The 25,259-nt window shown below is 37.2% G+C and overlaps 2 protein-coding genes and 1 non-coding gene across 6 annotated transcripts in view; all 3 read left to right on the forward strand.

Annotated features, from left to right (window-relative positions):
* Window positions 1-16,776, forward strand: part of LOC139961145 (rabenosyn-5-like) — a 126,635-nt gene extending 109,859 nt beyond the window's left edge. Inside the window, exons 1-9 of one of the 2 annotated variants that reach the window (XM_071960067.1) lie at window positions 3,219-3,393; window positions 5,186-5,294; window positions 5,925-6,252; window positions 6,498-6,644; window positions 6,935-7,096; window positions 9,395-9,567; window positions 10,233-10,303; window positions 11,901-11,987; window positions 13,219-16,776. In XM_071960067.1, coding sequence (XP_071816168.1) covers window positions 5,934-6,252; window positions 6,498-6,644; window positions 6,935-7,096; window positions 9,395-9,567; window positions 10,233-10,303; window positions 11,901-11,987; window positions 13,219-13,741 — 1,482 coding nt within the window. In that variant the 5' untranslated portion in view covers window positions 3,219-3,393; window positions 5,186-5,294; window positions 5,925-5,933 and the 3' untranslated portion in view covers window positions 13,742-16,776. Of the gene's footprint in view, window positions 1-3,218; window positions 3,394-5,185; window positions 5,295-5,924; window positions 6,253-6,497; window positions 6,645-6,934; window positions 7,097-9,394; window positions 9,568-10,232; window positions 10,304-11,900; window positions 11,988-13,218 lie in introns of those variants that run through there. The other variant, XM_071960068.1, reaches the window with a different exon arrangement.
* A 341-nt stretch (window positions 16,777-17,117) lies between these two features.
* Window positions 17,118-25,259, forward strand: part of LOC139961144 (ATP-binding cassette sub-family C member 8-like) — a 45,545-nt gene continuing 37,403 nt past the window's right edge. For all 3 annotated transcript variants that reach the window (XR_011790730.1, XM_071960066.1, XM_071960065.1), the window contains exons 1-5: window positions 17,118-17,327; window positions 20,933-21,384; window positions 21,888-22,201; window positions 23,187-23,402; window positions 24,932-25,126. Coding sequence is in view for 2 of the 3 variants with exons in the window: in XM_071960066.1 (XP_071816167.1) it covers window positions 21,126-21,384; window positions 21,888-22,201; window positions 23,187-23,402; window positions 24,932-25,126 (984 nt within the window). In the remaining variant the exon portion in view is untranslated. The remainder of the gene's footprint in view (window positions 17,328-20,932; window positions 21,385-21,887; window positions 22,202-23,186; window positions 23,403-24,931; window positions 25,127-25,259) is intronic.
* On the forward strand, window positions 21,622-21,693 carry Trnaf-aaa (transfer RNA phenylalanine (anticodon AAA)). The gene has a single exon. It is a non-coding gene; the product is annotated as a tRNA-Phe (tRNA).

Raw genomic sequence — 25,259 nt, forward strand, 5'->3', positions numbered from 1 at the left:
ATACGAAGATAGGCCAGAAATGTCTTTGATACAACTATAGCTAGTAATTGTCTTTGATACAACTGTAACTAGTTAATGTTTAAGTTAACCTAATAAAAGAAGGCGAGAGCTATCCGACAATTGCCATCTGATGCAAATATCTTCAGCACAGCATCAACGTCAATTGCAAAATCTCTGTGGATGTCAGTGGCGTAGCCAGGATTTTTCAGTGGGCGGGGGGGGGGGGCGCTAGGGGCTTGACCGTTTCCTGGGAGGGCGTCTTGTTACTATCTAATAGAAGCGCCACCATGGGTCGGCGCGCAGTGTACCTACATGTTTTAGCTAAAAGGCCTCCTAGATCGTCGGAAATGACACTTCCTAAGCCTTGTAAGCAGGGGCGTCAATCCGATTTGAAACGTTTGGAAGGGGGGTGGGGGAGGAGACGTAATTGATTCGAGTATTCCGGTCGTAAGTTCTATCTCAGCGGAGCGCCACCATCGGTTGGCGCACAGCGTACCAAGAAAATTTCAAATTTCAATATTTGCCAGATCGCTGGAGATGGCATTTGCCAGGTTGGATAGCAGCCATCTAGTTGCGTGATTTCGGGAGAAAATTACAAATTCGTCACTCAGGAAATCTGCAATAAAGTTCATGCAGCCTTAATTTTTGGTGGATTATTTCTGTTATTAGCGATTCCAATTGACACGAACATTAGAATCCAGTGCAAGTTGACAAATGATGCGGCGGAACTGGAACCTCAGCCCCATTTTGCTATATGTTTCACGATAGAATACCCCTCATTTGTTCAAACCCATGACAACTAACAATCTGTGAATAAATTTACTTCGAAATGGGCACATTATATTGCACCAAGTCGGTCAAGGAATGACCCCAGGGCCTCAGATATAGGCCTATAGGAACGATGCCACAAAATGTCCCCTACTATAGGCGAAGGAAGCTATCCGCCGCGACTGCATGTGCGACTGCGGTCGTAGGGTCGTTCATTAGTGGTCATCATGGAGATTCGAGACCATTCAGACCAATGATATATTTTTCGCTTTTTATTCGACACCCAAAATCCCAGTGGGAGGGCGACTGGGGCGACAAGCTTTCACGGGGGCTGTCGCCCCCACGCCCCCTTGGCTACGCCACTGGTGGATGTGCATGAGTGCCAAACCGCTGAGTCTCTCTTCATTCATTCATTGTAGAACGCATGTAGTTTTTTATTCTGTGCATTGCGCTGAAAGACCTTTCAGCAGTTGCCGAAACTATTGGCATGGTTAATCATGGTTAGTCTTAACTAGATGTAAAAAACTGACAAGATCGGATCCTAGTCTTTTTCGGCGGGTAACGAATGAAACGGCACGCGATAGAAATGACAGCCTAGATGACAGAAGAATAGGTCACCTAATTTAGCCATATTCTTGCTACTTTCATTTCAATAGTTTTTCCTTTCTAGACTCTTAAACTCGTCCAGCAAGCTTATGGAATTGAATTATGGGTGTTTTAAAAAAAAGATAACTTGGCCAAAAAAATTGTAGGCCCGGGCCTACAGTGCTACATACTGGCTACGCCCCTGATAATACATTTTAGGTGGAATTTGTTCTAAAAAGTCCCGATTTCAATAAAAGGCCGAATGAAAAAGCGATATTTACTGATGAAACCCGAAATTTGGCATGAAAGTCAAAACGCCTAAATTAGTTCAACACTTCTAAGAAAATGTGGCCATAATTAGTGTAAAATGTCAACAAATAGCTAATATGAATAATTGAAGACTAACAGTCGACGTTCTGATAAAACGTCTCAAATTCCAAATTTCGAAATAAATCGTCCAAATTTTGAGGAAGCCCAAATCTTAAACTCGTCCAGCAAGCTTATGGAATTGAATTATGGGTGTTTTAAAAAAAAAGATAACTTGGCCAAAAAAATTGTAGGCCCGGGCATACAGTGCTACATACTGGCTACGCCCCTGATAATACATTTTAGGTGGAATTTGTTCTAAAAAGTCCCGATTTCAATAAAAGGCCGAATGAAAAAGCGATATTTACTGATGAAACCCGAAATTTGGCATGAAAGTCAAAACGCCTAAAGTTCAACACTTCTAAGAAAATGTGGCCATAATTAGTGTAAAATGTCAACAAATAGCTAATATGAATAATTGAAGACTAACAGTCGACGTTCTGATAAAACGTCTCAAATTCCAAATTTCGAAATAAATCGTCCAAATTTTGAGGAAGCCCAAATTTCCGAACAAAATGTCAGCTGAAGTTGGCGTTTTACGATTAAGTGGGGAGCTCTGGGGGGGGGGGTGATCAAATTCCGATATAAGATATACCACGGTACTAATTTCGCAAATAAAGCGGCAATGTTCATAAAGTATTCGAACTTTTCAGATAAAACAGTATTTCGACAAGTAGTAAATGCAGAATTTTAAGTTAATTGATTTATGTAAATATTTGTGTGTGTTTTTTTTCCCGACAGTTTTCATAACTAGATACAAAGTGATATAGATTCACATTAATTTATTCCCCATTAAAGTAAGTAGGTCAGAAAATAAAGGGTAAAAATTAGGGACAAATGTTGAAATTTCGGTGACCGAACAACTCCCCCTGGACAATTACCCCCTGACATTACACCAAGACAACTCCCCCCTGGACGAGTACCCCCCCCCCGGACAATTCCCACCCTGACAATTGCCCCCCGGACAATTGCCTCCGGACTATTTTCCTACGGACAAACCCCCCTCCTCGGAAATTTCCACTTAGACCCCTCCCCCAGGACGGCGATCATTACATTTCATCACATTTTTTACCCCCCCCCCCCTGTGGAAATTTCTTCACATGTCCCTGACCATCAATCACAAGTCGATCAAAAGTTTAAAAAGTTACATTTTGGTAGGGATTAGGATGTGGTGTATATGACTTAATATCACCTGAAAAATTTGTCCGCTTCGCGAACGTTTACAGCGTCTTTATCAGTGGCCATATGCGTGCATCCACATGTGTAACTAGAATATTCAGCGTTTATGCTGTGTTAGTTTTTGCGCAATTTGAATGCATGATAGATGGCTAGACCACTAGCTAGGTTGATAAATAATATCGTACATACGCACAGTTTTTTTTTTTTTGGGGGGGGGGGGGGGGTAATTAGCGTTATAAATCGTCCTAATTGGGTGCTCCCGATTGACAATTATCGTGGTACGAGGGCTCACGCCAATAATCTTCCACCCGGTGACTGATCATTGTACGTACAGAAGTTCCAGTGGGTGTTTCCCATCCATATTGCAAACGTAACAAATCTGAGTGACCAAAAATTGCCAGTTTTCATTTTTAAAAAGCTTTGGTTCCCAAACTCTGCGGACTAACTTCGTTTCATCGGATGTATTGCTTGCACTTGGTTGACGGATAATAAATAGTAAATATAGGCCTACTCTTTATCGTTTCTTTCACCATTCACCTGAAGTCGGTTTTATAGAAAGCCTATTCATAATAAGTACTAGTTCTGCGAGAACTGTATGCTTTAGCGAGTAGGCATAGCGTAGTATAGTAAAGGCTTCATAATTGACGCACCCCCGTAATTGACGCATCTTCAATTATTACTAGCAACGATACAGCAGGCCACCTATACTTTTTGCAGTCAAGTAGGATTACATATTTCATGAGTTTGAATCCATTTCAGCTATTTGCTGACCAAATTGTGGTATTTTTAAGCTTTTAACACCCTCCCCCAGTTTTGCACTTTTTTTTGGGCATTTGGAATCTTACACCCTAAAAATAACCAACATTAGCTCAATATGATAACACTTCTCTCTGGGACCTGACCTGTCTGAGCTTAGAGGCTCAGAGCATAGCAAACAGCATCTAAAGTCAATGGATGTATACTAAGGCCTACACTACAGTTAGCTTATCGACGGATGTGTCAATTTAGGGGTATGAAAGAACTTGACACGGCAGACATTTTGTGGTCAAATCCTGCTCAATTGTATGGTGCATAAGCACAGAACCTTAAATATTTTGAGATCATAACATTTCCGAGGAACTACACATATGAAAAACACAAACAGTTGAGTGATATGGATTTTTCCTTGATAGACATCGTTGATCAAATCCTTAAGTGCGTCAATTATGAGCCCACCATGCTACTACTACGAGTAGTAGTGCCGTAGTATATATTTAACACGTAATATGCAGGTTGTGGACTAACGTTAATTAGGGTAAATTAATTGCCAAGTACTCTGTGCACCCATAGAAGGGTTACCTTTTAACTGTTATAGAATGAGATCGCAGGGCAAAAGCCTACAACTTTGGGGGGAATGGAAATGAGATCGCAGGGCAAAAGCCTACAACTTTAGGGGGAATGGGAGAATGTCCCTACTAGTACTACCATTCCAACCAAAAGAAAAATGGCTTACTACTTTTCATTCAATTCAGTTTATTTTCAATTTATTTTCTCATATGTCATAACGCTCTAGTTTTAACAAAGAATTAAATAATATTACATATGATGAACACCAGCAAAAACAGTACTGTTATTGACAAACTCACGGCATGCACAAAAGTCATAAGGCTATACAACAAGTTCATTTGCTTACACAAATAGCAGCTAGATGTATGTGCCTCCCTCCTACCCCTTCCCCTGCCCGACCATCCCCCCCCCGAAAAAAATAAAAAAGGATCAAAATCTGTCTTTGCACATCTATTGTTAACATACTATTAAAACAGCTGAAATGATTACTTCGGTCAAATGCCAAATTGCTTGGCATCACAGTACCATTGGCTAAAACAATTTTGTTACATTGACTACAGGTGAGACATTATGAATTTCAAAGGTTTAGTTAGATGTAGGCTTAATGCTACTGTAGTAAATGGTAACAAATATAGAAAACAGCTGCCTTGATAAGTGTAAACCTAATGTACAGTAGGTCTATTATTGATACATAAAAATATATGCAATTCCTGGAGATATGAAGAGCTGGTATGTGGGTGATTGTGACCTTTTGAGGGATTCAAACAGAGCATAAAACATACTGTGGATTTCTAGATTTCATGAGCAGCAATGATGTATGTCCTATTATTAATTGTTTTGGTACTTCTAAAAACAATCTTCATAGCAACCAAACATGACATAAATTTTACATGGATACCTTTCCTTTTAAAATGCAACCTTTATGTCTTATCATGCAATGACGAGTTTCTTCTTTCTACAGGACAATGTACTGTATCAACTTTTGGCCAATGACCTAACAGAAGAGAAGATTGATGACCATAAAATGCACTTTACTACTTGGCTTGGAAGATTAAATAGTATATTCTAAGGTAAAGATTGTTCCCCCTAAAGTATGTATGCAACAAATCAAACTGCAACGTTAATAACTGATAGGATTTACTCATTTAATAGTTATTAATGGGCTTTCCTCATTGTAGACAAAAAATTTGAAAAAATATATAAAATGAAGAATACAGCTTACATTGATGACTAGTTTACACAATGTATTGGAAAATAAAGTACTAATGGTCATTTTTGACTTCATGTTTTAGTTAAAAAATATAAACAATAAGGACCAAAACTTAAGGAGTTTGATGCCTACAATAGACTTGTTAATGTTCATGTTCAATCTATGGTCACATCCTAAAGTCTCATCCCAGAAAATATCCAATAAGAAGTTGTGAGTTGTATATAGTGTAATGCCTTATTTGACAGCTTGAAGTCCTCAGTTTTGTGAACTTACAACTTAGTATCCCCGGAGACCCTGCTGCAATAATAAAATGCTCTGATAATAGGCTGTCGCTAAAGGACTTTCTTAACTCATTTTTCTTTTGTTCCGATGGGGTTTAATTTAAATTCTGTTCTTTATTTGATGAGTTTACATGGCAAAAAGTAAATCTACTTGTCAATGGAGCGATGATCCGTAGCCTGCTTGGGTTTCCATTGTTTTCATTTTGCAGGCTTAAAACATGTCCAGTCTCCTCGGTAAGGCTGAAGATGCTTCAGTCCAAGAGGGTTTTCTTTGTCCAGTCTGTCTGCAAAGTTGTTCCTCCATAATCCAACTACAGAATCATGTGGAAACTGCACACGATAGACGTGTTCTTCGAAGTCAAGTGAAACAACTGTTTGGAAAAGCAAAGAAATTTATCAAAATTGGAGCTGACAGTGACAGATTTGATGTGAGCTTTCATTCCAGCCAAGAGAATTTGCAGACATCTTCTTTAACAGCTGAAGTAAAGGATTCCATCCTCGGCTCTGATCCGTTCTTGTGGGAAAATCATGATATTGGTACTGTATATTATATACCCTGATTTGCATGGTGCAGTATGAGAGGGGACTTATAAAGTTTGAACGGGACTAAAACTTGTATGGTTTTCTTTTTTCTTATTTTTTGGAATTAATAAAATGTTTGCTTACAGAATTTTTGGATCCGAAGGGAAATCAGTATTGTGTATGATACAACAGATATCATTAAGACGACAGAATGCTGATCAGCAATATTTCTAACTTAAAACATTTATGTCATTCTGCAGGTCAGGAGACTAGCCACTGGGAGTATTTTCTCACCCAACGTAGCCAGAGGATTGATAAGGTTGTTGTGGAGACAAATAAAATCTTGTTGCGTCTAGATAAACTAGTAAATAAGGGACCTCCATGGTCAGACCAGAATAAACGTAAAGGTAACAATCTCATCAGCGTATTCAAAGAATTTCTTTTCATACTCTATAGGTTTGTGGAGTAATTGCCCACATACAGAAGCCAAATGCAGATCGTTGATATATGTTGTACAGAATGTTATCATTATTTATTTATATTATTAGTATAAAAGTAAAATATTTGTATGAAATTATCTTGAAAAAATAATTTTAACCCTTAGGCTGCTTTCCAATATATTAATTATTTTCATGTACTCCGTGGAGTTTTACATGAAGTTGACTGCTGTAATTTTGTACTTCTCATGTCTTCACAGTATATGAGAAAGAGATTGTACCATGGGAGGGTGACAGCTCTGTCAAATTCTGTCGATATTGTTCAGACCGGTTCTCCCTGACAACAAGGAAACATCACTGTAGACTTTGTGGCAGGATTCTCTGTAACAAATGCTCTTACTATATGACACACAAGTTCTGCAGTAAGTCACAATAAAAGATATTCTTCCATTGCAGCACTAACTTTAAAAGCCCATAACTATCAATTGCTCATATATATTTGAGGTCAGAGGTCACCTACGGTCAACTTGTGCACCCTTGTGCCCCCATCTGAACTTTTCCCCACAGTAAGACATGCAGTTGTCTATTCCCCCTACCTCATCCTCATGTCTGATAGGGGGTGAATTCACAATGCATTACATAATTCCTTTCATAATTCCTTACATAATGCACTTCCAGTAGTGTTTAGCATTCTAACATCTGGGTGTAGTAGTGATGATCCAAGCTTTTATCGAAATCTAAGCTATTTTCTGTCAGATCCACCATTTCATTTATCACTCATTGTACTCAATATTGCACTGTCCCATTGTACCAACTCCACAAACACCTGGCATGTGATTGTCTGATTGACTGTTCAAGCATTATCCCTTTGTTATAATCTTTTTAATGTGTTGCACATTTTGAACAAATAATACTATCAATGAAAATGTGATACATTAGAAGTAACAAAATCAGGACTATAAACTGGCCCAAAAGCATATGAATATTCTAATATAGCCACAAAGCTTTGAAAACATACAGCAAACCTGTCAGAATGCCCATGGGCGGCGATCCGTACTTCCGAGTGGGGGGGATATGACCTTGTTGACTATCTAAGCGTAGCGCCACCATGAGTTGGCGCGAAGCGTACAAGAAAATTTTGGGATTTACAAACCCCCTAGATGGTCGGAAACGGCACTTCCCGACGTTTCCAAGCGGCATATAACCCAACTTTAAAATAGGGATATCATGTCCGAAATATCTCATAATCAGGATCCAAAATACTTTTTTTTAAATTTCGGGTGTTATTTTGGGAAAATTGCCCAATCAATCTTGTTTCAGGCGCTACGTTAGAATGTTCGAGAGCTCTTTTATATTATTCGATGAAGAAAATGGCCTCATGCAGGCTATTATAGGCCTATACACATGCAATACACAATTACATGTAGTTACATTCCTAGGTACCGATTGCTAGGGCATCCAGGTGAAACGTGTACTAAGCATTACCCTGGTAACATGAGATTCTCAGCTGTCCGAGGGAACATGTAGGCCTAAGTGTGTAGGCCTACTATAGGGCCTATATGAATACTATGAGGGTGCATATATGTACTATATCAATACCGTGGGCGCAATAATACATTTTGCTGTTATAGGGCCAGTGAAGCCTACAGTCAACTATTCTTGCTTTATAAAGACGGTTTATTTGAAAAGATCGCACTGCGTTTATGGTAGGCGAGAAATGAAGCTAAAAAAGAGCCGTACATTCACGATGTTGCATAAATGTAGGCATGAAAATATTCTTATCCCTGGCATTTGGTGGGGGGATATGGTGTATTACATCCCCTCCACCCATTTTCATGGGGGGGATATATCCCCCCCTTCCCCCCCAGGATCGCCGCCCATGAGAATGCCCCTTTGACTACTTTCTAATATATATTTGTATGGTATTCAGTCTACTATGTGTATTAAACTGAGCAAGGCATTCTTCACTGAAGTTTGGTTTGATCAAGTGAGTGCTAAACTGCCAAAAAATATGCAAAATCTGTAGACAAATGTGAATCACTTTTGACCCTATCATATTGCCTATGTGCATGATAATGGTATTGATAGTTTTTTTAGCATGATTCTGTTCATAAGCCTTTATAATGACATAAACTGAACAAGACAGTCTTCACTGAATTTTGGTGCCATCAAGGGATCCTTCTGTTTGCTTCACTTACTTTGCTTTCACTTTTACTAAGTTTCAATACAATGATATATTTAGATTTTTTGAATAGATTTTTTAATGATCTGTATGATATTGACACCATTTCTAACTTTGACAGGAAAGGACTGTTTAATATAATAGACTAACAGCTTCTTAAAAAAGTGACAACTTTTTTCTATATTAAAAATGGTAGAGCCTTAATTGCAAAATAAGGAAGTTTGAAACTTTTTCCTTTCATTAGACCTATTTTTTGACTTCATCCTCTGCCCCTGTGTGTAATCCCTAGAGTAGCTTTGCCTTCGGATACATTCTACTGTTAGTTTCCAAGTATGTAATACTGCTGTAGCAAGTAGAAATTTGTGTAGTTTTCAGAACATTATAGAGACAAATGTTGTATAGATAAAATGATGGTACGTTTATAAAGGGATGTTAGGCTCATGAGACCTTTAGGATCTTAGCAACAGGGGAACACTATAAAGGGAACTTACCATGGCGCCTGTATAATGTTTGTCTGGTTTGTCTTTCAATTCTACAGAGAGTGTTTTGAGCCCAACTCCTGCCAATATTACAGCCTCAGAACAGGATCCAATAGATGCTGAACTGGAACAAGCTCTGCGCATCTGCAAAAGCTGCAACTCCTTGTCAGAGAAGCACCGTGTCAAAGTGAAGGAAGACACTTCCAAACCAGTGCTACTACAAATGTATGAGGTATGTATGCTTTCATAGCTTGGTGGGTAAACTTTAACTTACAAGTTCAAAGTCTGCAACTTTGGAATTATGATTGCTTCAATCACTCTTGACGTTTGATTGCTACTGCAAATTTTGTGGAATGATTAGTGCTGCAAATGTCATGGTCTGACTGTCACTATGACCTTTGAAATATAATTGTTATTGTAACATTTAAGATATGATTGCCACTGAAAGTTCAAGGTATGGCTGTTTATAACCTGTAAAGTGTGCCTAAAACTTTCAAAGAATGACTCTACTTTTGATGTTTGAGTGCATCTGTAACTTTTGATGTATGATTACTGCTATAACATTTCAGTTATGAATACTACTGTCACCATTGGGGTATGATTGCTTATGTTAAGCTTTGAGGTACAGCATGTTAATATTTATTTTGGCTGCTCACTTGTTGTAATCCTAGACAGAGGCATTTAGTTTTTACCCCATGTCCATATAAGGTATACTTGAGATATATTGCTAGATAACCAAAACATATCTGACTTAACGTCATGGTTTTCAATGTGTAGGTTGCTGCCACTATTAGTGTTAAACAATCGTATTTCATGTCCAGGTTGTATTTATGTGCAAGATTTAATATATTCTACTTTCTACACATACTAACGTTATTAACATTTTTTGTTTGTCAGAAAATACATGAAACAATATCTGCTGCCCAAGCCCAAATACCAGTGTACAATGACATTGTAGAATCCCTGCAGTGAGTATTACCTGGGTATATTTGAGTGTAGGATACCAAGTGGATGATATCATGTACAGTAATTACTATGTAAGGATCAAATGATATGATATACTACTTGTGGAATGATATCAGTGAAAATAACCTACAGTAATACTTGATGAATTATATCAGTAGAATAATAGACTACTTGGTGAAGGATATCAGTGAGTGCAATGAACTACTTTCAGAATGCTATCAGTGGAATTATGTTGTCTACTACTTGTGGAATGACATCATATCAGTGGTATAATATACTACTTAAGAAGGAGTGATGAGCTTGGTGTACGAACTACTTATTGTATGATATCAGTGGCGTAAGATATTAGTTGTGGAATGATATGTCGGTCATGAAATGTAACTACTTGGTAAATTATATCACTGAGTATAATGTAATACTTGATGAATTATATCAGTGGTATAATATACTACTTAAGAAGGAGTGATAAGCTTGGTGTATGTACTACTTGTGAAATGATATCAGTTAATGAATGATATAATGAATGATATCAGTTTTTATTTATGTACTTCTTGATGAATGTTACCAGTGAGTATAATGTACCACTTGATGAATAGTATATACTAATTGTGGAGATGAAATGTTTGGTATTATCAGTGGTGTATGTACTACTAGTGAAATGATATCAGTTTTTATTTAAGTACTTCTTGATGAATGTTACCAGTGAGTATAATGTACCACTTGATGAATAGTATAATATACTACTTGTGGAGATGAAATGTTTGGTATTACCAGTGGTGTATGTACTACTAGTGAAATGATATCAGTTTTTATTTAAGTACTTCTTGATGAATGTTACCAGTGAGTATAATGTACCACTTGATGAATAGTATAATATACTACTTGTGGAGATGAAATGTTTGGTATTATCAGTGGTGTATGTACTACTAGTGAAATGATATCAGCGAATGAATGATATAATGAATCATATCAGTTTTTATTTAAGTACTTCTTGATGAATGTTACCAGTAACTACATTGTATCTCTTGATGAATAGTATAATATACTACTTTTGGAGATGATATGGTTGGTATTATCAGTGGTGTAGGTACTGCTAGTGAAATGATATCAGCGAAAGAATGATATAATGAATCATATCAGTTTTTATTTATATATTTCTTTATGAGTGATACCAGTACTAAGTTTATTGTATCACCCTTAATGGATAGTATAATATAATACTTGTGGAGATGATGTCGTTGGCATTATCAGTGATGTATGTACTACTAGTGAAACGATATCAATGAATGAATGATATAATGAATGATATCAGTTTTTATTTATGTATTTCTTTATGAGTGATACCAGTACTAAGTTAATTGTATCACCCTTAATGAATAGTATAATATAATACTTGTGGAGATGATATGGTCGGTATTATCAGTGGTGTATGTACTACTAGTTAAATGATATCAGTGAATGAATGATATAATGAATGATATCAGTTTATATTTGTTTACTTCTTGATGAACGTTACCATTCAGTATAAGGTACTACTTTGTCAATGATTTTAGCAAGTGCACTGTACTACTTGGTTTATGACATTTTATCGTTTTCCAGGAAGGCAGGTGAAGTCTATTCCAGAGAGGATGCTGAAGCCGAAAGGACAAAAGTACTGAAAGCATTTGAAGTGATAGATACTCTCAGGTTTGTGACTGCAAAATTTAACAGAAGTTTTCTATTAAATTTTCTATGAGGGCCAGAAGAAAACACAACATTTAGCTTGAGCAAAGGGCCAGACAGAATCAAAGTGTCACTAGACCTACAGTGACTGAGCATGGTAGGCATGTAGAGTGCTCAAGATCTGTAGATAGCCAATAAGTGCAGGTAGCATCGCATTCTTCTTTTGTGGGTCTGATTGATATCTTTCGTGGGTTGCCTGTCGAGAAGCCCTGATATTCCCTTCATTCTTCTCAAAAATCAGGACCTCTGACCTCAGTGTGTGTTCAATAGATTTTGTATTTTCTTGCAAACCTGCAGATCAATGGCATTGCTGCTTTATCAAAAAGTATCGAAATGCATCCAGCCTATTGAATACCAAGTAGTTATTGGTTTGATACGGTACTCATGGATTTATTCTCTCTGCTTATGTTCATAATTGTGTTGCAACATTTGTGTAAAACGCAAACTTTGTATTTGGCTTTGCTATGAAAATGGCTCGAAAAATAAAAAGAGATGCTGTGTGTTCCAATTATAATTGGCATTTTTGGTGAGTCGCTAGGGGGGGGGGCGCGCTAGGACTATGCTTAGAAACAATATTTCATTCAATAATAGCCAACATTTTTATTCCTAGCCTGGGGCAAAAGGAATCTATGCGATGGTGATGGCATGTGTGTGCCTGTGAGCGCGGTTGTATGGGTCTGTATATGGGTACGTGTATGTTTGGGACACTTGCCTGTAAACGCGGTATCTCAAAAAGCTCATGGTTGATTAACTTCATACTTGGTATGTGGATCCGTCTTATGGAGTACAAGAAGCCTATTTGTTTTTTGTTAAGTCAAATGTTAGAAATATTGGCCATTTTTACAAAACTATTTCAAAGTGTTTAAACATTGTCATGTAATTCTCAACCATTATTAAAGGGATTACTAGCTCAAAATTGGTAAAATGTGTCTATATTTCACATAGGAAGACTGTTCTTCCTGGATATTGAAATGTTTTGTTTAAAATTCTATACTGAAAAACTCTTTGACTGAATGACATGGTTGATGCCCAAAAGCAATTGCTCCAAACATTTTCTGGTTCTCACTTATTTCTTGGACCAAATATAACTCATTTGTCCTATATTAGTCAGATAATTATTTTGAATTTTGAGCAACTTGTACGGCAAGGAATCACAAAGTTAACTGGCTTTCTGGTTTCTTTTTCTTCTCAACAGTAAAAAGATATTGAGATTGACACCAAATGATAAAGACACCAACAGTGCCACTACTGAGGCCTTACATAGACGGATACGAGCTTATGTCGTCAGATTCCTCCAGGACAGCACCTTTGAGCTAAAGCACATGCCATCAGAGGATGATATTAAAAGATGGAGAGCAGAGAAAAGTGCTGAGAAAATAAGAAGGAGGGAGGAGGAAGAGAGGCGGGTTAATACAAAGAGAGAAGAAGTAAAGCTTACTGGTAGTCCATCTAAGACTGCCGATACGTACAAGGCTAAATCGGAGAAGGTTGGTAAGGGATGGACACCGACGTTAACTGATCAAGCTTCCGTCAAAGCTCTGACCGATGATCCTCTTCTACAGCAGATCAACATCATCAGTGGATATCTGAACCAGGCTCAGTCAAGTGGAAAATGGGATGAAGCTAATGCCCTTGAAGCAAACCTAAAAGAATTGCATCTGGAAAAGAGAGCCAGGGAGATACGTCAAAATGAAGAGGTTGCAGGCTTTTATGAGTAGCTGTGTCTTCAATGTATCATTAATCTTGTAGGTTTCACCTCTCGCTGGGATGTTATATGAGGTTAGAAAGGGGACGGAGCAAATCCAATATGACACCAGCTGGAAATGGGAGCAAGGCAGATTCATAAAGATGACCAATATTTAAAAAACAAAGAAGCATGTTGGCTTCTTTGAATAGGGAAGTCTTCCAGGTAACACCAGTCATGTAGGATGTGTGTGGTTTGATATGTGTTGATAAAAATGTACCTGTGAAAAATGTTGTGACATTGATGTAATACAGAAGCGTAACAAAGTGTATGATGGAACGCCATGACATGGCATTTTTTGAATTGGGATTATTGCCAACCGTAACTAGGAAGTCAATCGGTGAACTGAATATGTATACCTTTTTGTATTCCTGAACACTAACTTCCAAAAATAGTAAGGAAAAGTATGTTACTTGTTTTCAATGATCTGTTTAGCTTTTTTTAAATTTTTTATGGGAGGATAAACAACAACAATGAAACAGTTTCAACTTTCTTGACCATTTAAGCTTCTGACAGTGGATCTTCAATCTCTAATAGCCTGTTTCATTTCTCTTTTAGACAGGTTATTGTATATTGAAAGTTGTGGATATCCAAGGGTTTAAAAGGTGCTTTATATATTTTATTGAAATATTACATTTTTGAAGAGAATGGCTTGGAAAATGAAATACCCACAATAGTCCCATGAGGGCTATCCATTCTTAGAAAGTATTTAATATTTTCTCTTTTTTTGCTAAAATGTTCCCTCACATTAGGGTTTGATCTTGGTATCAGGAAAGTCGTTCCTGGATATCAGAGACACGTTTGTGTATTTGGACTGGTGACATTCATAGCAGTATGTCATCGTGATGAACTGTATGAAACTTGTAAGGAGCTCAATTTTAACCCAGGGTATTATATATCAGTTGAGGGTCAGCACATCATTTTCAAGACGGTAGTAACTGTTTTCATTTACTTGTATGCCCAAAAATATTTGCAAAACAAGTCATTTTGCAGTCATTTCCCAAACTGACCATTTCACGAATAAATATTCTAGCGGTTTTAGCAACTTCAACCGCTGAATGATGAGCTTTTCACTGCTGTTTAGCTGATTCTCAATAATCATAAATTTCTTGTCAACCATAGTTTTCAAACGTCTCTCAAATTTAACAGTAATTCTTCATCATTTTCAATTTGGGGTTTAGGAATAAAAATATGATATTGTTATTCAAGAAGGTTTCTAAACAGGAAATGAGGTGCAGCTAAAACAAAGAAGAAACACCTTATCTATTCAATGTTCAATCCTAATTGCGGCATGAACAGGGTATTTTGCCCATTATGTTGGGAATAATTACTTTTATGAAATGCTTACACAAGCGAATAGAGTATATTATAAATTTTTGCTGTAGAGTATTTATAGAATTAGTGTGTAATGGACTAAAATGTTGTTCACATGTATTTGATATCTTTGCGAAAGGCAAAAGGAATCTATGTGATGGTGATGTGTGTTTGATTGCTTGGCTTCTAAACATGATAACTCAAGGAATATGTGATGCTTGAACTTGGTATTTTCATCAATCATAGGATTAGAACCTTAGTGTTCTTTGTTGAGGTCAAAGGTCATTTAAGACCATTGGAGAGTCTGAAAACCTTTAAAACATGATAACTCCTAAAGTAAGTAGGAGCCTGGATGTATTTCATACATACTGTAGTATGCAGAACCACTTGCAGTGCAAACCAGAACCCTGTTGTATAGTTGTCATCCCATACAAATTGCCAATGGCAGTGGTTTTTACCAAACCTAGGACTATATTTGCCTATTAACTCAATTCTGAAAGTAGCTGTTTACATAAAGCTGTCACTGTAAAAGAAAGTCATAAGACAGATAAGTGAAATGGACAATATTGTTTTCTTTAAACACTGTGATCACTAACGAAAGGTTTTACATATTATTTATCATGTCTCACATGTAATCATAAGAATATATTCTTCAATTTCCTGAAACAGTGTGTTTGACATGGTGTTTCATTAGATAGTTTTAGTTAATTATGTTTGTTAATAACACAGTATTAAGACGTGAAACCTTTTAAATGAACTGGCGTTATTTTAGAACATTCTTAATTATTTTTCTCTCTTTTTTTTCCTACAGAATAATTATAGATACACTTTTGTTTTTATATTTTTAAAAATTGCTCTTTAATCTGTGGTTGTGTTTAGTCAGTATACATCTTCAAAGCAGCCATCTTGTAAACTGAATTCTTGGTAAAGCAACACTCTCTGTGTTTCATATTTAATTCCGTTGTCACATCCCTGGCATGCCTGCTCTTCACATTTGCAATGTATATTACCATTAATTTCACAGTAGCATAATTGTTTCTTATATTAAATGAAGAAAAAGACAAAGAAACAATCAGTTAATTTATCAATTACTTTTTAATTAAATATTAATAATTGTGTGTGATTTTTTAATCTCCAAAAGTGATACGACATCTGGTTGAAATTACAATGAGCTAACATCCTTCAAATTAATCAAAGCTGAAATACATTATTGATGTGAGATTATGGGTTCTCATTTCTCTTATTGAATTTTACTTGGAATGTGAAAGTACTAAATAGCATTTTTATGGGGGAGAGGGGAGGAGGAGGGGTGGAGATGGGGGATGGCAGCTTTGGACTTAATTTAAATCACAGTGTTATTTAAGGAGTAGAGAGCTACCTTTCATTCCAGTGAAATAATTTGACATGTAAAGAACAAAACATAACTCTACACACACACACATTATTTTCAATGAGTTTTGTTACTGGTTTTGTAAGCTGCGAGAAAAACATGGCCAGTCCTTCTTCTTATTGCCTATATAAATGTAACCATCAAGTATTCTGGAATTGTTTTTGGTAGAATATGTTTCTTGCATTCAATTATTTGATGTGATGTGGGGTTTAATTATATTTTTTTTGATATAACGTTATTGAAATTTAAAAGAGTTAAAAAATAAAATATATGTAGTAATGTCAATACGTCACATCCTTGTTAAACCAGCTGCTATATAATCGTGTTTATTTCACGAATGTTGGTGGTTTTCACGCACATTATTCCTTACTTTTGGATATAACCTTTGTCTGTGATTGTATCATTTCCTTTTAAATATTAAGAGAAAACCTATTCAGTACTGTATGCTAGCCGAGACTTTGTATAAAGATAGCATAAAAACTTGCCAAAATAACATGACATTATTGCATCTCTTTGTCATTGTTCAGTTTCTTCATTTCTGGGAAATAATACCAGACTTGTGTTATGTCCATCCATAGGCGTTGAGAGCCAGATCTGGCATCAGGGACAGCTATCTCACTGGACCACTTTATAAATCATAATGACTCCTTAAGTACTGCATCATGACAATGCAAATACTTTACTATATATCCTTTATTAGCCCTTGCCCCTAATATCTTAATTGACCTCCAGCCACTGGACTGTATCATCCTGTAACCCACCTCCCGCAAGCTACCGTCAGGCCTGTTTTCAACACATATCTGATCTTGAGGCATATTTTGTTATAGGGATGTACTTCCACCGTGGAACAAGCTGGGTATGTATGCAGAAATCATCTTGTATCACAAGGACCATTGAAAGCCGACCAATGTTAACCGTCGGAGGACCCTTAGTTTGTTAGTCATTGTTATCAGGTGGTAGGAAGCTTCCAATAAGTGGTGGGGGGGGGGCACAACTTCAGAGGGGCACTTTCTCATTCCACAACCACCACTCGTAATGCTATAAACCGATACACACAGGCTATATCACTTAAATATATATGATGTGTTAGTATGCTATCAATACTATTATGGTGCACGTGACTGTATTTAAAATGAACAAAGCCTGCTTAAGATATCCAAAAGACAGTTCTTCATCAAAGGGGTCAGTAGGGCACATTTGCTATTTTGGAAAAAAAGTGGGGGTGGGGTCACGTGCCCCTAGTCCCCCCCCCCCGGCTCCAACCCCCTGATTGTAATAGTATGTTATGCTAAAGCATTTGTTTATTCAAAGCGTGAGATGCAATGGTGAAAACGATTCTGTCAATGTATTATACCTACATAAATTATGTGATCAGTGGCCTGCGTGGCCACAGGATCTATCAATTTGGTAGTTTGAATGTAAAAAAAAAACAGATGATGTAGGCCTACTTGAAAGTTATACACTCTGATTTCAAGCTGGTATTCTTATTTATGGATATCGTTATAGAGATACATAACATTTTATGAAACGAAGTTTGATGACTATTTATAGATACAACGAGGATTGCCGGTTGCGTGTTTGCTAATATCAGTCAACCCAGTGCTGATACAGCACTGTCGGAATTATATGTGTCTACAATGTAATCTTCATATGCCAGGGTCACCTGTAACTAGTGACCCACTTTCTAATCGAGTCATTACCAGTAGGCCTAATTTTCCTGACTCTACTCGAATCACTTTAATATCTCCGTCTACCAGTGTAGTGAAATATTAAAACCAGTTTTATATCACTTAATCTTTGAGTCGTTGGTTATGTAATTCTCGTATATGAAATGCACCAATAGTGTTAATGCATTAAGGGTCATTTATTTTTCGCCTAGTAATTACAACCACTGCATCCACTCCAGTGGTGTGAAGGCCAATCTTCATATGTCACTGATATGCCTACTAAATTCTTTAGAAATCATTATGCTGGTAATAGCCTGTATACGAGTCCGCGTGTGGAACCAAGGGTACGTATTCCAAAAACAAACAAAATATCTTTGACAGGGTAAGGTACCGTATTTGGTTTATTCAAAAGTACAGGTAGCCTACACTATTTCTGACCCAAATCCGTTTGTACTGGACGCTTTTGACGCTTGGTTTTATATTCTTTTCTGGGCATATTGCTTGGTTACACCCTATTCCCAAGGGCGGCGGAAGCACTTTTAATCTGGGGGGGCACCGACATCAAAGGGCACTTTGCAGAAATTCGATAGGAGTGATGCAGCCTTATATTCAGTACCCTTTATAACTCTTATTGTATTATCTTATTTGCGTATACACATCACTCCATCAACGCCCCCCCCCCCCCCCCTCAAGGAAAATATGCATACTAGCACTGCAATATCCAATGTGCAAATTGGGAAACAAGGAACAATTAGTTTTCTTTTGAGACAAAATGAGGTGAAATCATGCTAGTTGCTAATGTAGGAATCTTCCGAATTAGAGTTTATTTCTTGTCAATATCTTAACAAATTTTTTCCATTCGAAATAGCTTTGAGTTTGACCCACAGAAATTCATTAAAAGTCGGGGGCGTAGCCAGGATTTGCAAAGTTGTATGCACGACTATCTGAGCGGAGCGCCACCATCGGTTGGCGCGGAGCGTACAAGAAAATTTTTGGTTTTACAAACCCCTCAGATGGCTGGAAACGGCTTTTCCCGAGTGTTCATACTGGTTCCCTGGCCTCTTGCTAACTTGAGACACCTCAATTTTTATGTAGAAAAAGGGCACATTTTTAACCTGAGGAAAAGTGGGGGGGCACGTGCCCCCTGTGCCCCCCCGGTTCCGCCGCCCTTGCCTATTCCGGACATACATATTAAAAATATATGACCGTGCAGAGGTGTGTGCATGTAAGTAAGGAATCACTTGCTCTTTCACTAAATGTTTTATTCTTTCGATATTGCCAAATTTGCCGAATGAGTCTCTTTGTCAGTGGATTTGTATAGGTGATGTCTGTTTAAGATGAGTGCTGCACTGTATATCACTGTAACCGGTCTTATAGTGGAGATATAGATGACCGGTAAACTAAACCGCATGTACACCCTTATTTATTGTTTGCGTTCTTGATAAAAACCAAGGAGTTGCTCACGCATAGCAACTAATTCTTAATGATACTATGGTAACGAGATTATAATATTAGGCTAGTCCGTTTAGGTATTTCTATTGAATTTATAGTATAAAAGTTGTTGCATACGATTGGTCGGTAAAGTTGGGTCATGAAAATCAAAATTGTTGATTTACTTCCTTTATAACAGAAATGACATTAACGGATTGAATACTTAATGCAGAAAAATCTCTCGATCATTGCATACAGTATAGGGACTGGCAGGAACATTTGTGAGCTGATCACGATCGTGAACTGAATGGAAAGGCAGAGAATAAAACATTTGTCCCACTCATTAACAAAATGTTACGTCTAATACATTAATTTTACTGTCTTTGAACCAGTCGAAAAGTATCCTGCAATTAATTATTTTGACACATGTATAAATTAGCACCGATACTGCATGGCTAGTATCAAAGATTTAACTTAATTATCTTTGAAACAGAATTTTGCGTCTAAATATATATTCATTTAGAAGTGACTTGCAGAGTTTGATTATATAAGTTATAACCCTTTTTAAATCCCAAACAAACATAATTTTGTTCCAAAAGTAAATAATTTAAGGGTAAATTAAGTAAGGATGCTTCCATTGGTTTTATGGCAAAGGAGTGCATGTGGCAGTCACAGACGTGATGGACATTGTTTTATATATTATCTTATACCCTTTTTGTGTGAATATAGTTAATTGTTGATTTCCTTTTATTGTGGAATTACCATTGCTTCATCCTCTGCATTAATATTTCGACACAGCTTCCCTCATCTTTCCATCACAATCCCCATATTCACTTGTCTTGGCTTGCATGGTAGTACACCATAGCTGCTTATGAAAGATTTGAGAAAGCCAGGTATTTTCTGAAACAGTACTGACCGAATGGACCTTTGTAATAAAATCGAATGCTTTGTAGGAATATCGAAAATGTCAAGAATGTCTAGAATCTGTGCAAGTTATTCGATTATCTTCCTACCGAGAACAGTTATACTTAATCATTAAAAAACGAGAATGAACTTGTTTTGTACCAATTTTTCAACGTGCTTTAGTGTCACATGTATATCAATCTGTACAAGGCGAGATCCCATATTTATTTCTGGGTGATACAACTAGCAGTTACGTCACACTCAATGACGTCACATCGTACAGTTATAGTCTCGATGTAAGGCGACTAGGGTTGAGAGTGGATCAAGTTGTTTGGGTTTCGTGCCAATACTCTTGGGTGACTTTTCTTATAAAGTACCGCTATTAGGCTATAGCGGTCAAGTTTGAAGAATTTCGCACATAGTTAATAATACTGTAATCTCCTTCATATTTGCTCTACAGCTGTGACGTACGATCTATGTCAGAGCTTGTACTGGGTCTGTACTACGTACTCTATAGCATAGTCATGTATAAATGAACTCACCATATAGTAGAGTGATACTTTCCTCGGAGCAGTTTGGAAACCTTCACGTATTAATTCTTGTATTAGTACTCGCGCCACAAATCTGATCTAACTGTTGTAGGAATCTATAAGATGTCCGAACCATTCGCTGGACAATGTTTCAGCGCTACCGGGTTAATACTCTCGTGGGAATCTTCATGTGTAGTGGATGTTCTGGATACCATCGTTCACGTTTTCTTTGTTCTGGTATTTGGTGTTTGGATAATTTTTCGTTGGAACCGTAACATCACAGATCCATCAAGTTCCTACCACCATAATATTGGAAGATGGCTCATCAGTTTTGCTGTCATAGCCATATCTATTGCGTCTTTTATGGAAGGTATATTAACAGGTAAGTAACTCCTCCATTTCATTAACGAAAGTCTGTTTAAAGTAGCCTATCTCTTTCGAGATCTGGCTTTAGGAATCACAGATGATTTCGAGTTGGTTAGCATCATGTTGGAATGATCTCTAGAGCAAGGCAAATACGTCACTAAACCAGAACTAATATTGTTCGATACAGGTGACAAGCGCCTACAGTGGAATTACGACCTTTCTCACCGGTTTCGAATCTCTGGACATACAATCAACGTCCATAGCCTAGTGGTTATGGTGTCCGCATAAAAAGCGGGAGGCCCGGGTTCGAATCCCGGTGGAGGCTGGTAGTTTTTTCACTGTTCTGGATTTTCCAATTCATTACGATTTAAATTATATATCATCATCATCATCATCATCATCATTATTATTATTATTATTATTATTATTATTATTATAATTATTATTATTATTATTATTATTATAATTATTATTATTATTATTATTATTATTATCATCATCATTATTATTAATTTGCAGCCTTAACAGGAAGATACCAGCTACAACACGCCTGTCACCTTTACATACCACCACTGTTGGCAGTGTTTGGCGTTCTCATCGCTCTGTATGTTTCATGCGAGATGGTTAGCATCAACTCGAGACGATGTTGTATATTCCTTACATTTTACTGGTTAAGCGCATTCTGCGGACAGCTGCTTCGCCTGAGCTATCTCTATATCACCAATCGCTCCAACATCTCAACAACAAGATTTAACATTGCATGGATGGTGACGTTACTTTATTTGGGTCTAACAGTAGTTGAAATAACAACTATTTATAACATCAATCCAAGGGTTAGTAAGATATTACATTCAATGGTATATAGGTGATGTCATTGGGTTAACCATGTTTCGACGCCGAACGAGGCATGACGTCATTACCACAGTTCGAAATGAATTGGTCCAACTAACGCAGTTTAGTCTCCATTTGTAGCAAAACTGGAGCTACATGCATATCTGAATTCTATACTCTTTTTTTTTTACTTTTTTCGTATTATAGGACTAAGAAACCAAGTTTGCAAGATTTTTCTCATATAGGTTTAGTAGATTAAATCTTCATTGAGCTATAGGAATTATTAGTAAAGCGATATTAACCAAGCGTACGTTTCCAGTTGGTCAATATATATCCGTATCCGTATTGAAGCAAATGTGTTGTTTGATCATAGGACGAAGAAACCAATGTTGCATCATTTTTCTCATATAGGTTTAGTAGATTAAATCTTCATTGCGCTATAGGAATTATTAGTAAAGCGAAATTAACCAACAAGCGTTTCCCATTGGTCAATATATTCGTATCATGTTAAAGCAAACGTGTAGTGTTCAAGTTTGTTTCCTTTGCCATTCATACCTGATGACAATGTAGAAAAGTAGATACGACATTAAATGGCAATGGACTTGCGATCAAAGCATTAGGGGTTCGAGTCCTAGCCAGATCAATTCGTTGTGTCCTTGGGCAAGGCAGTTCATCTCAATTGCCTCTCTACACACAAGTATATAAATGGGGACCTGCGAGATAATTTGTACATATAGTTGCCTGCGCTGGTTTGTGGCTGCACCCTATCACAGAAGTCCTCGAAGGGCAACGTTGATATTGCGCTCGATAGTGCCCCAGGAGCGACTGTTTGAATTGTGCACATTTGGGTATGTCTTTGTGACTAGTAATCAATGACCAGGGAAGGGTTAAATGTAGTAAAAGGTCATGTGAGAAGGTCCTGTCGTGATACAAGACTGAAACTAGTTTGACGGTTTTTGTTGGTTTGTGTGTGTTTTTTTTTTTTAGAGATTAAAGAAGAACAGCTGGGGTAAATACTCTGTATTTGACAATGAGCAAGTTACACCACTGTCTCGGTTGACGTATTTCTGGATGAGAGACGTCTTCAGCATTTACAAATCCAAAGAAATCAAAGATATTCTGGAAGATCTCGGACCGATGAATAAAAAGTATCACGTAAATTATATACAGAAAACATGGATTGATGAATGGCGGGTTGAAAAGGTAATATGAATATTCATTGAATTTGCACTTTAACAATAGCTATTGTCATTTAATTCATTTCCATAATGAATCATAAAACTTTGTTACATACACTTCTCCATTCTTTGAGGAATTAAGGTCTCCTTTTCCCCCAGCAACTTTATTGAAATAATCGTTGCTTATCATTTGTACTTTTACGTAAAAAAAAACTTGCAAGAAAAGGGAAAACGACGTAACTTTAATAAAGTTTAATTAAAAACAGGCAAGAACTTAACACTGATTTTAATTGTTCATAACTTATATTAGACCTTCCTACTTTGTACATTATTTAGAGGAAATTGTATTTTCTTCTTGTAAAATAAATTTCAACTTGTTCAAATTTCGTTGCAAATTACCGAAAATGAAATGTTTTAGGTGAAACATCAAAACATTATAATGATGCTTTAAAAGTGACTTATCAGAAAAAGAAGTCTCTTTTGCAGCAAAAATTTGAAGACAAACACCGCCTGTTCAACATCCAAAATGCATTAGAGATTATTTCGCATTCCCAAAACAAGTGAGTTGTTGTTTCATCATATAAATTACAGTAGGAAAATATAGCCTTATCTCGCTTGAAAACTAATTGTGCCAAGAATACGGTGGATGAAAGGAAATTGAGAGTTTTGGAATTTGCTATCTTCAAGTTACCGAAACTAATGGTGACTGAAAAATGGTTTTCCAATCATGTTCATTTATATAAAAAGCTTTAACTTGATTCCATTACTGAATAACAGCTGGAGGAGTAAGTAAAGACCCTGGTAAAGTCCTTTCAATATAATTAAGGACTCGATGGCCTCAAGGGCGGCGGAAGCACTTTTAATCTGGGGGGGGGGGCACCGACATCAAAGGGCACTTTGCAGAAATTCGATTGGACTGATGTAGCCTGATATATTTAGTACCCTTTATAACTCTTATTGTATTATCTTATTTGCGTATGCACATCACTCCATCAACGCCCCCCCCCCCCCCCCTCAAGGAGAATATGCATACTAGCACTGCAATATCCAATGTGCAAATTGTGAAACAAGGAACAAGTTTTCTATTGAGACAAATGAGGTGGAATCATGCTAGTTGCTAATGTAGGAATGTTCCGAATTAGAGTTTATTTCTTGTTAATATCTTAACAAATTGTTTCCATTCGAAATAGATTTGAGTTTGACCCACATAAATTCATTAAAACTCAGGGGCGTGGCCAGGGTTTGCAAAGTTGTATGCACGACTATCTGAGCGGAGCGCCACCATCGGTTGGCGTGGAGCGTACAAACAAAATTTTGCTTTTACAAACCCCTCAGATGGCCGGAAACGACCCTTCCCGAGTGTTCATTCAGGTTCCCTGGCCTCTTGCTAACTTGAGACACCTCAATTTTTATGTAGAAAAAGGGCACAGTTTTAACCCTGAGGAAAAGTGGGGGGCACGTGCCCCACCCCGCGGTTCCGCCGCCCTTGGATGACTTATATTTTATTCCTGCAATTGCAAATTATAATTTGGAATCGTTTATATATTATTCCAGGAGTCGGCTTCAAATACTTCACGAGGTTGTTCTCTTTGGAGGATTATCATGAAACTAACAGGAAAAAATCATCTCAAAGCCGCACTGTTCAAGCTGTTAGCAGACCTTCTCAGCTACCTAGGGCCAATGACGCTAGTTGGTTTAGTACATTACACCATGCAACATACCAGCAAGGACGCCGAAAGCCCTAATGAGGTAGGACTTAAATGATAACATATAGGATCGATTCGGTACATTTGAGGTACATCCTTTCAATTTCGTTTATGTTTTGGATGTGAAGTACAGATCCTCATGCTCACTGAAGAATTTTGACCCTATTATGTTACAA

This window comes from Apostichopus japonicus, chromosome 20, assembly GCF_037975245.1.
Source record: "Apostichopus japonicus isolate 1M-3 chromosome 20, ASM3797524v1, whole genome shotgun sequence".
In the NCBI taxonomy this organism is placed as follows: domain Eukaryota; kingdom Metazoa; phylum Echinodermata; class Holothuroidea; order Aspidochirotida; family Stichopodidae; genus Apostichopus; species Apostichopus japonicus.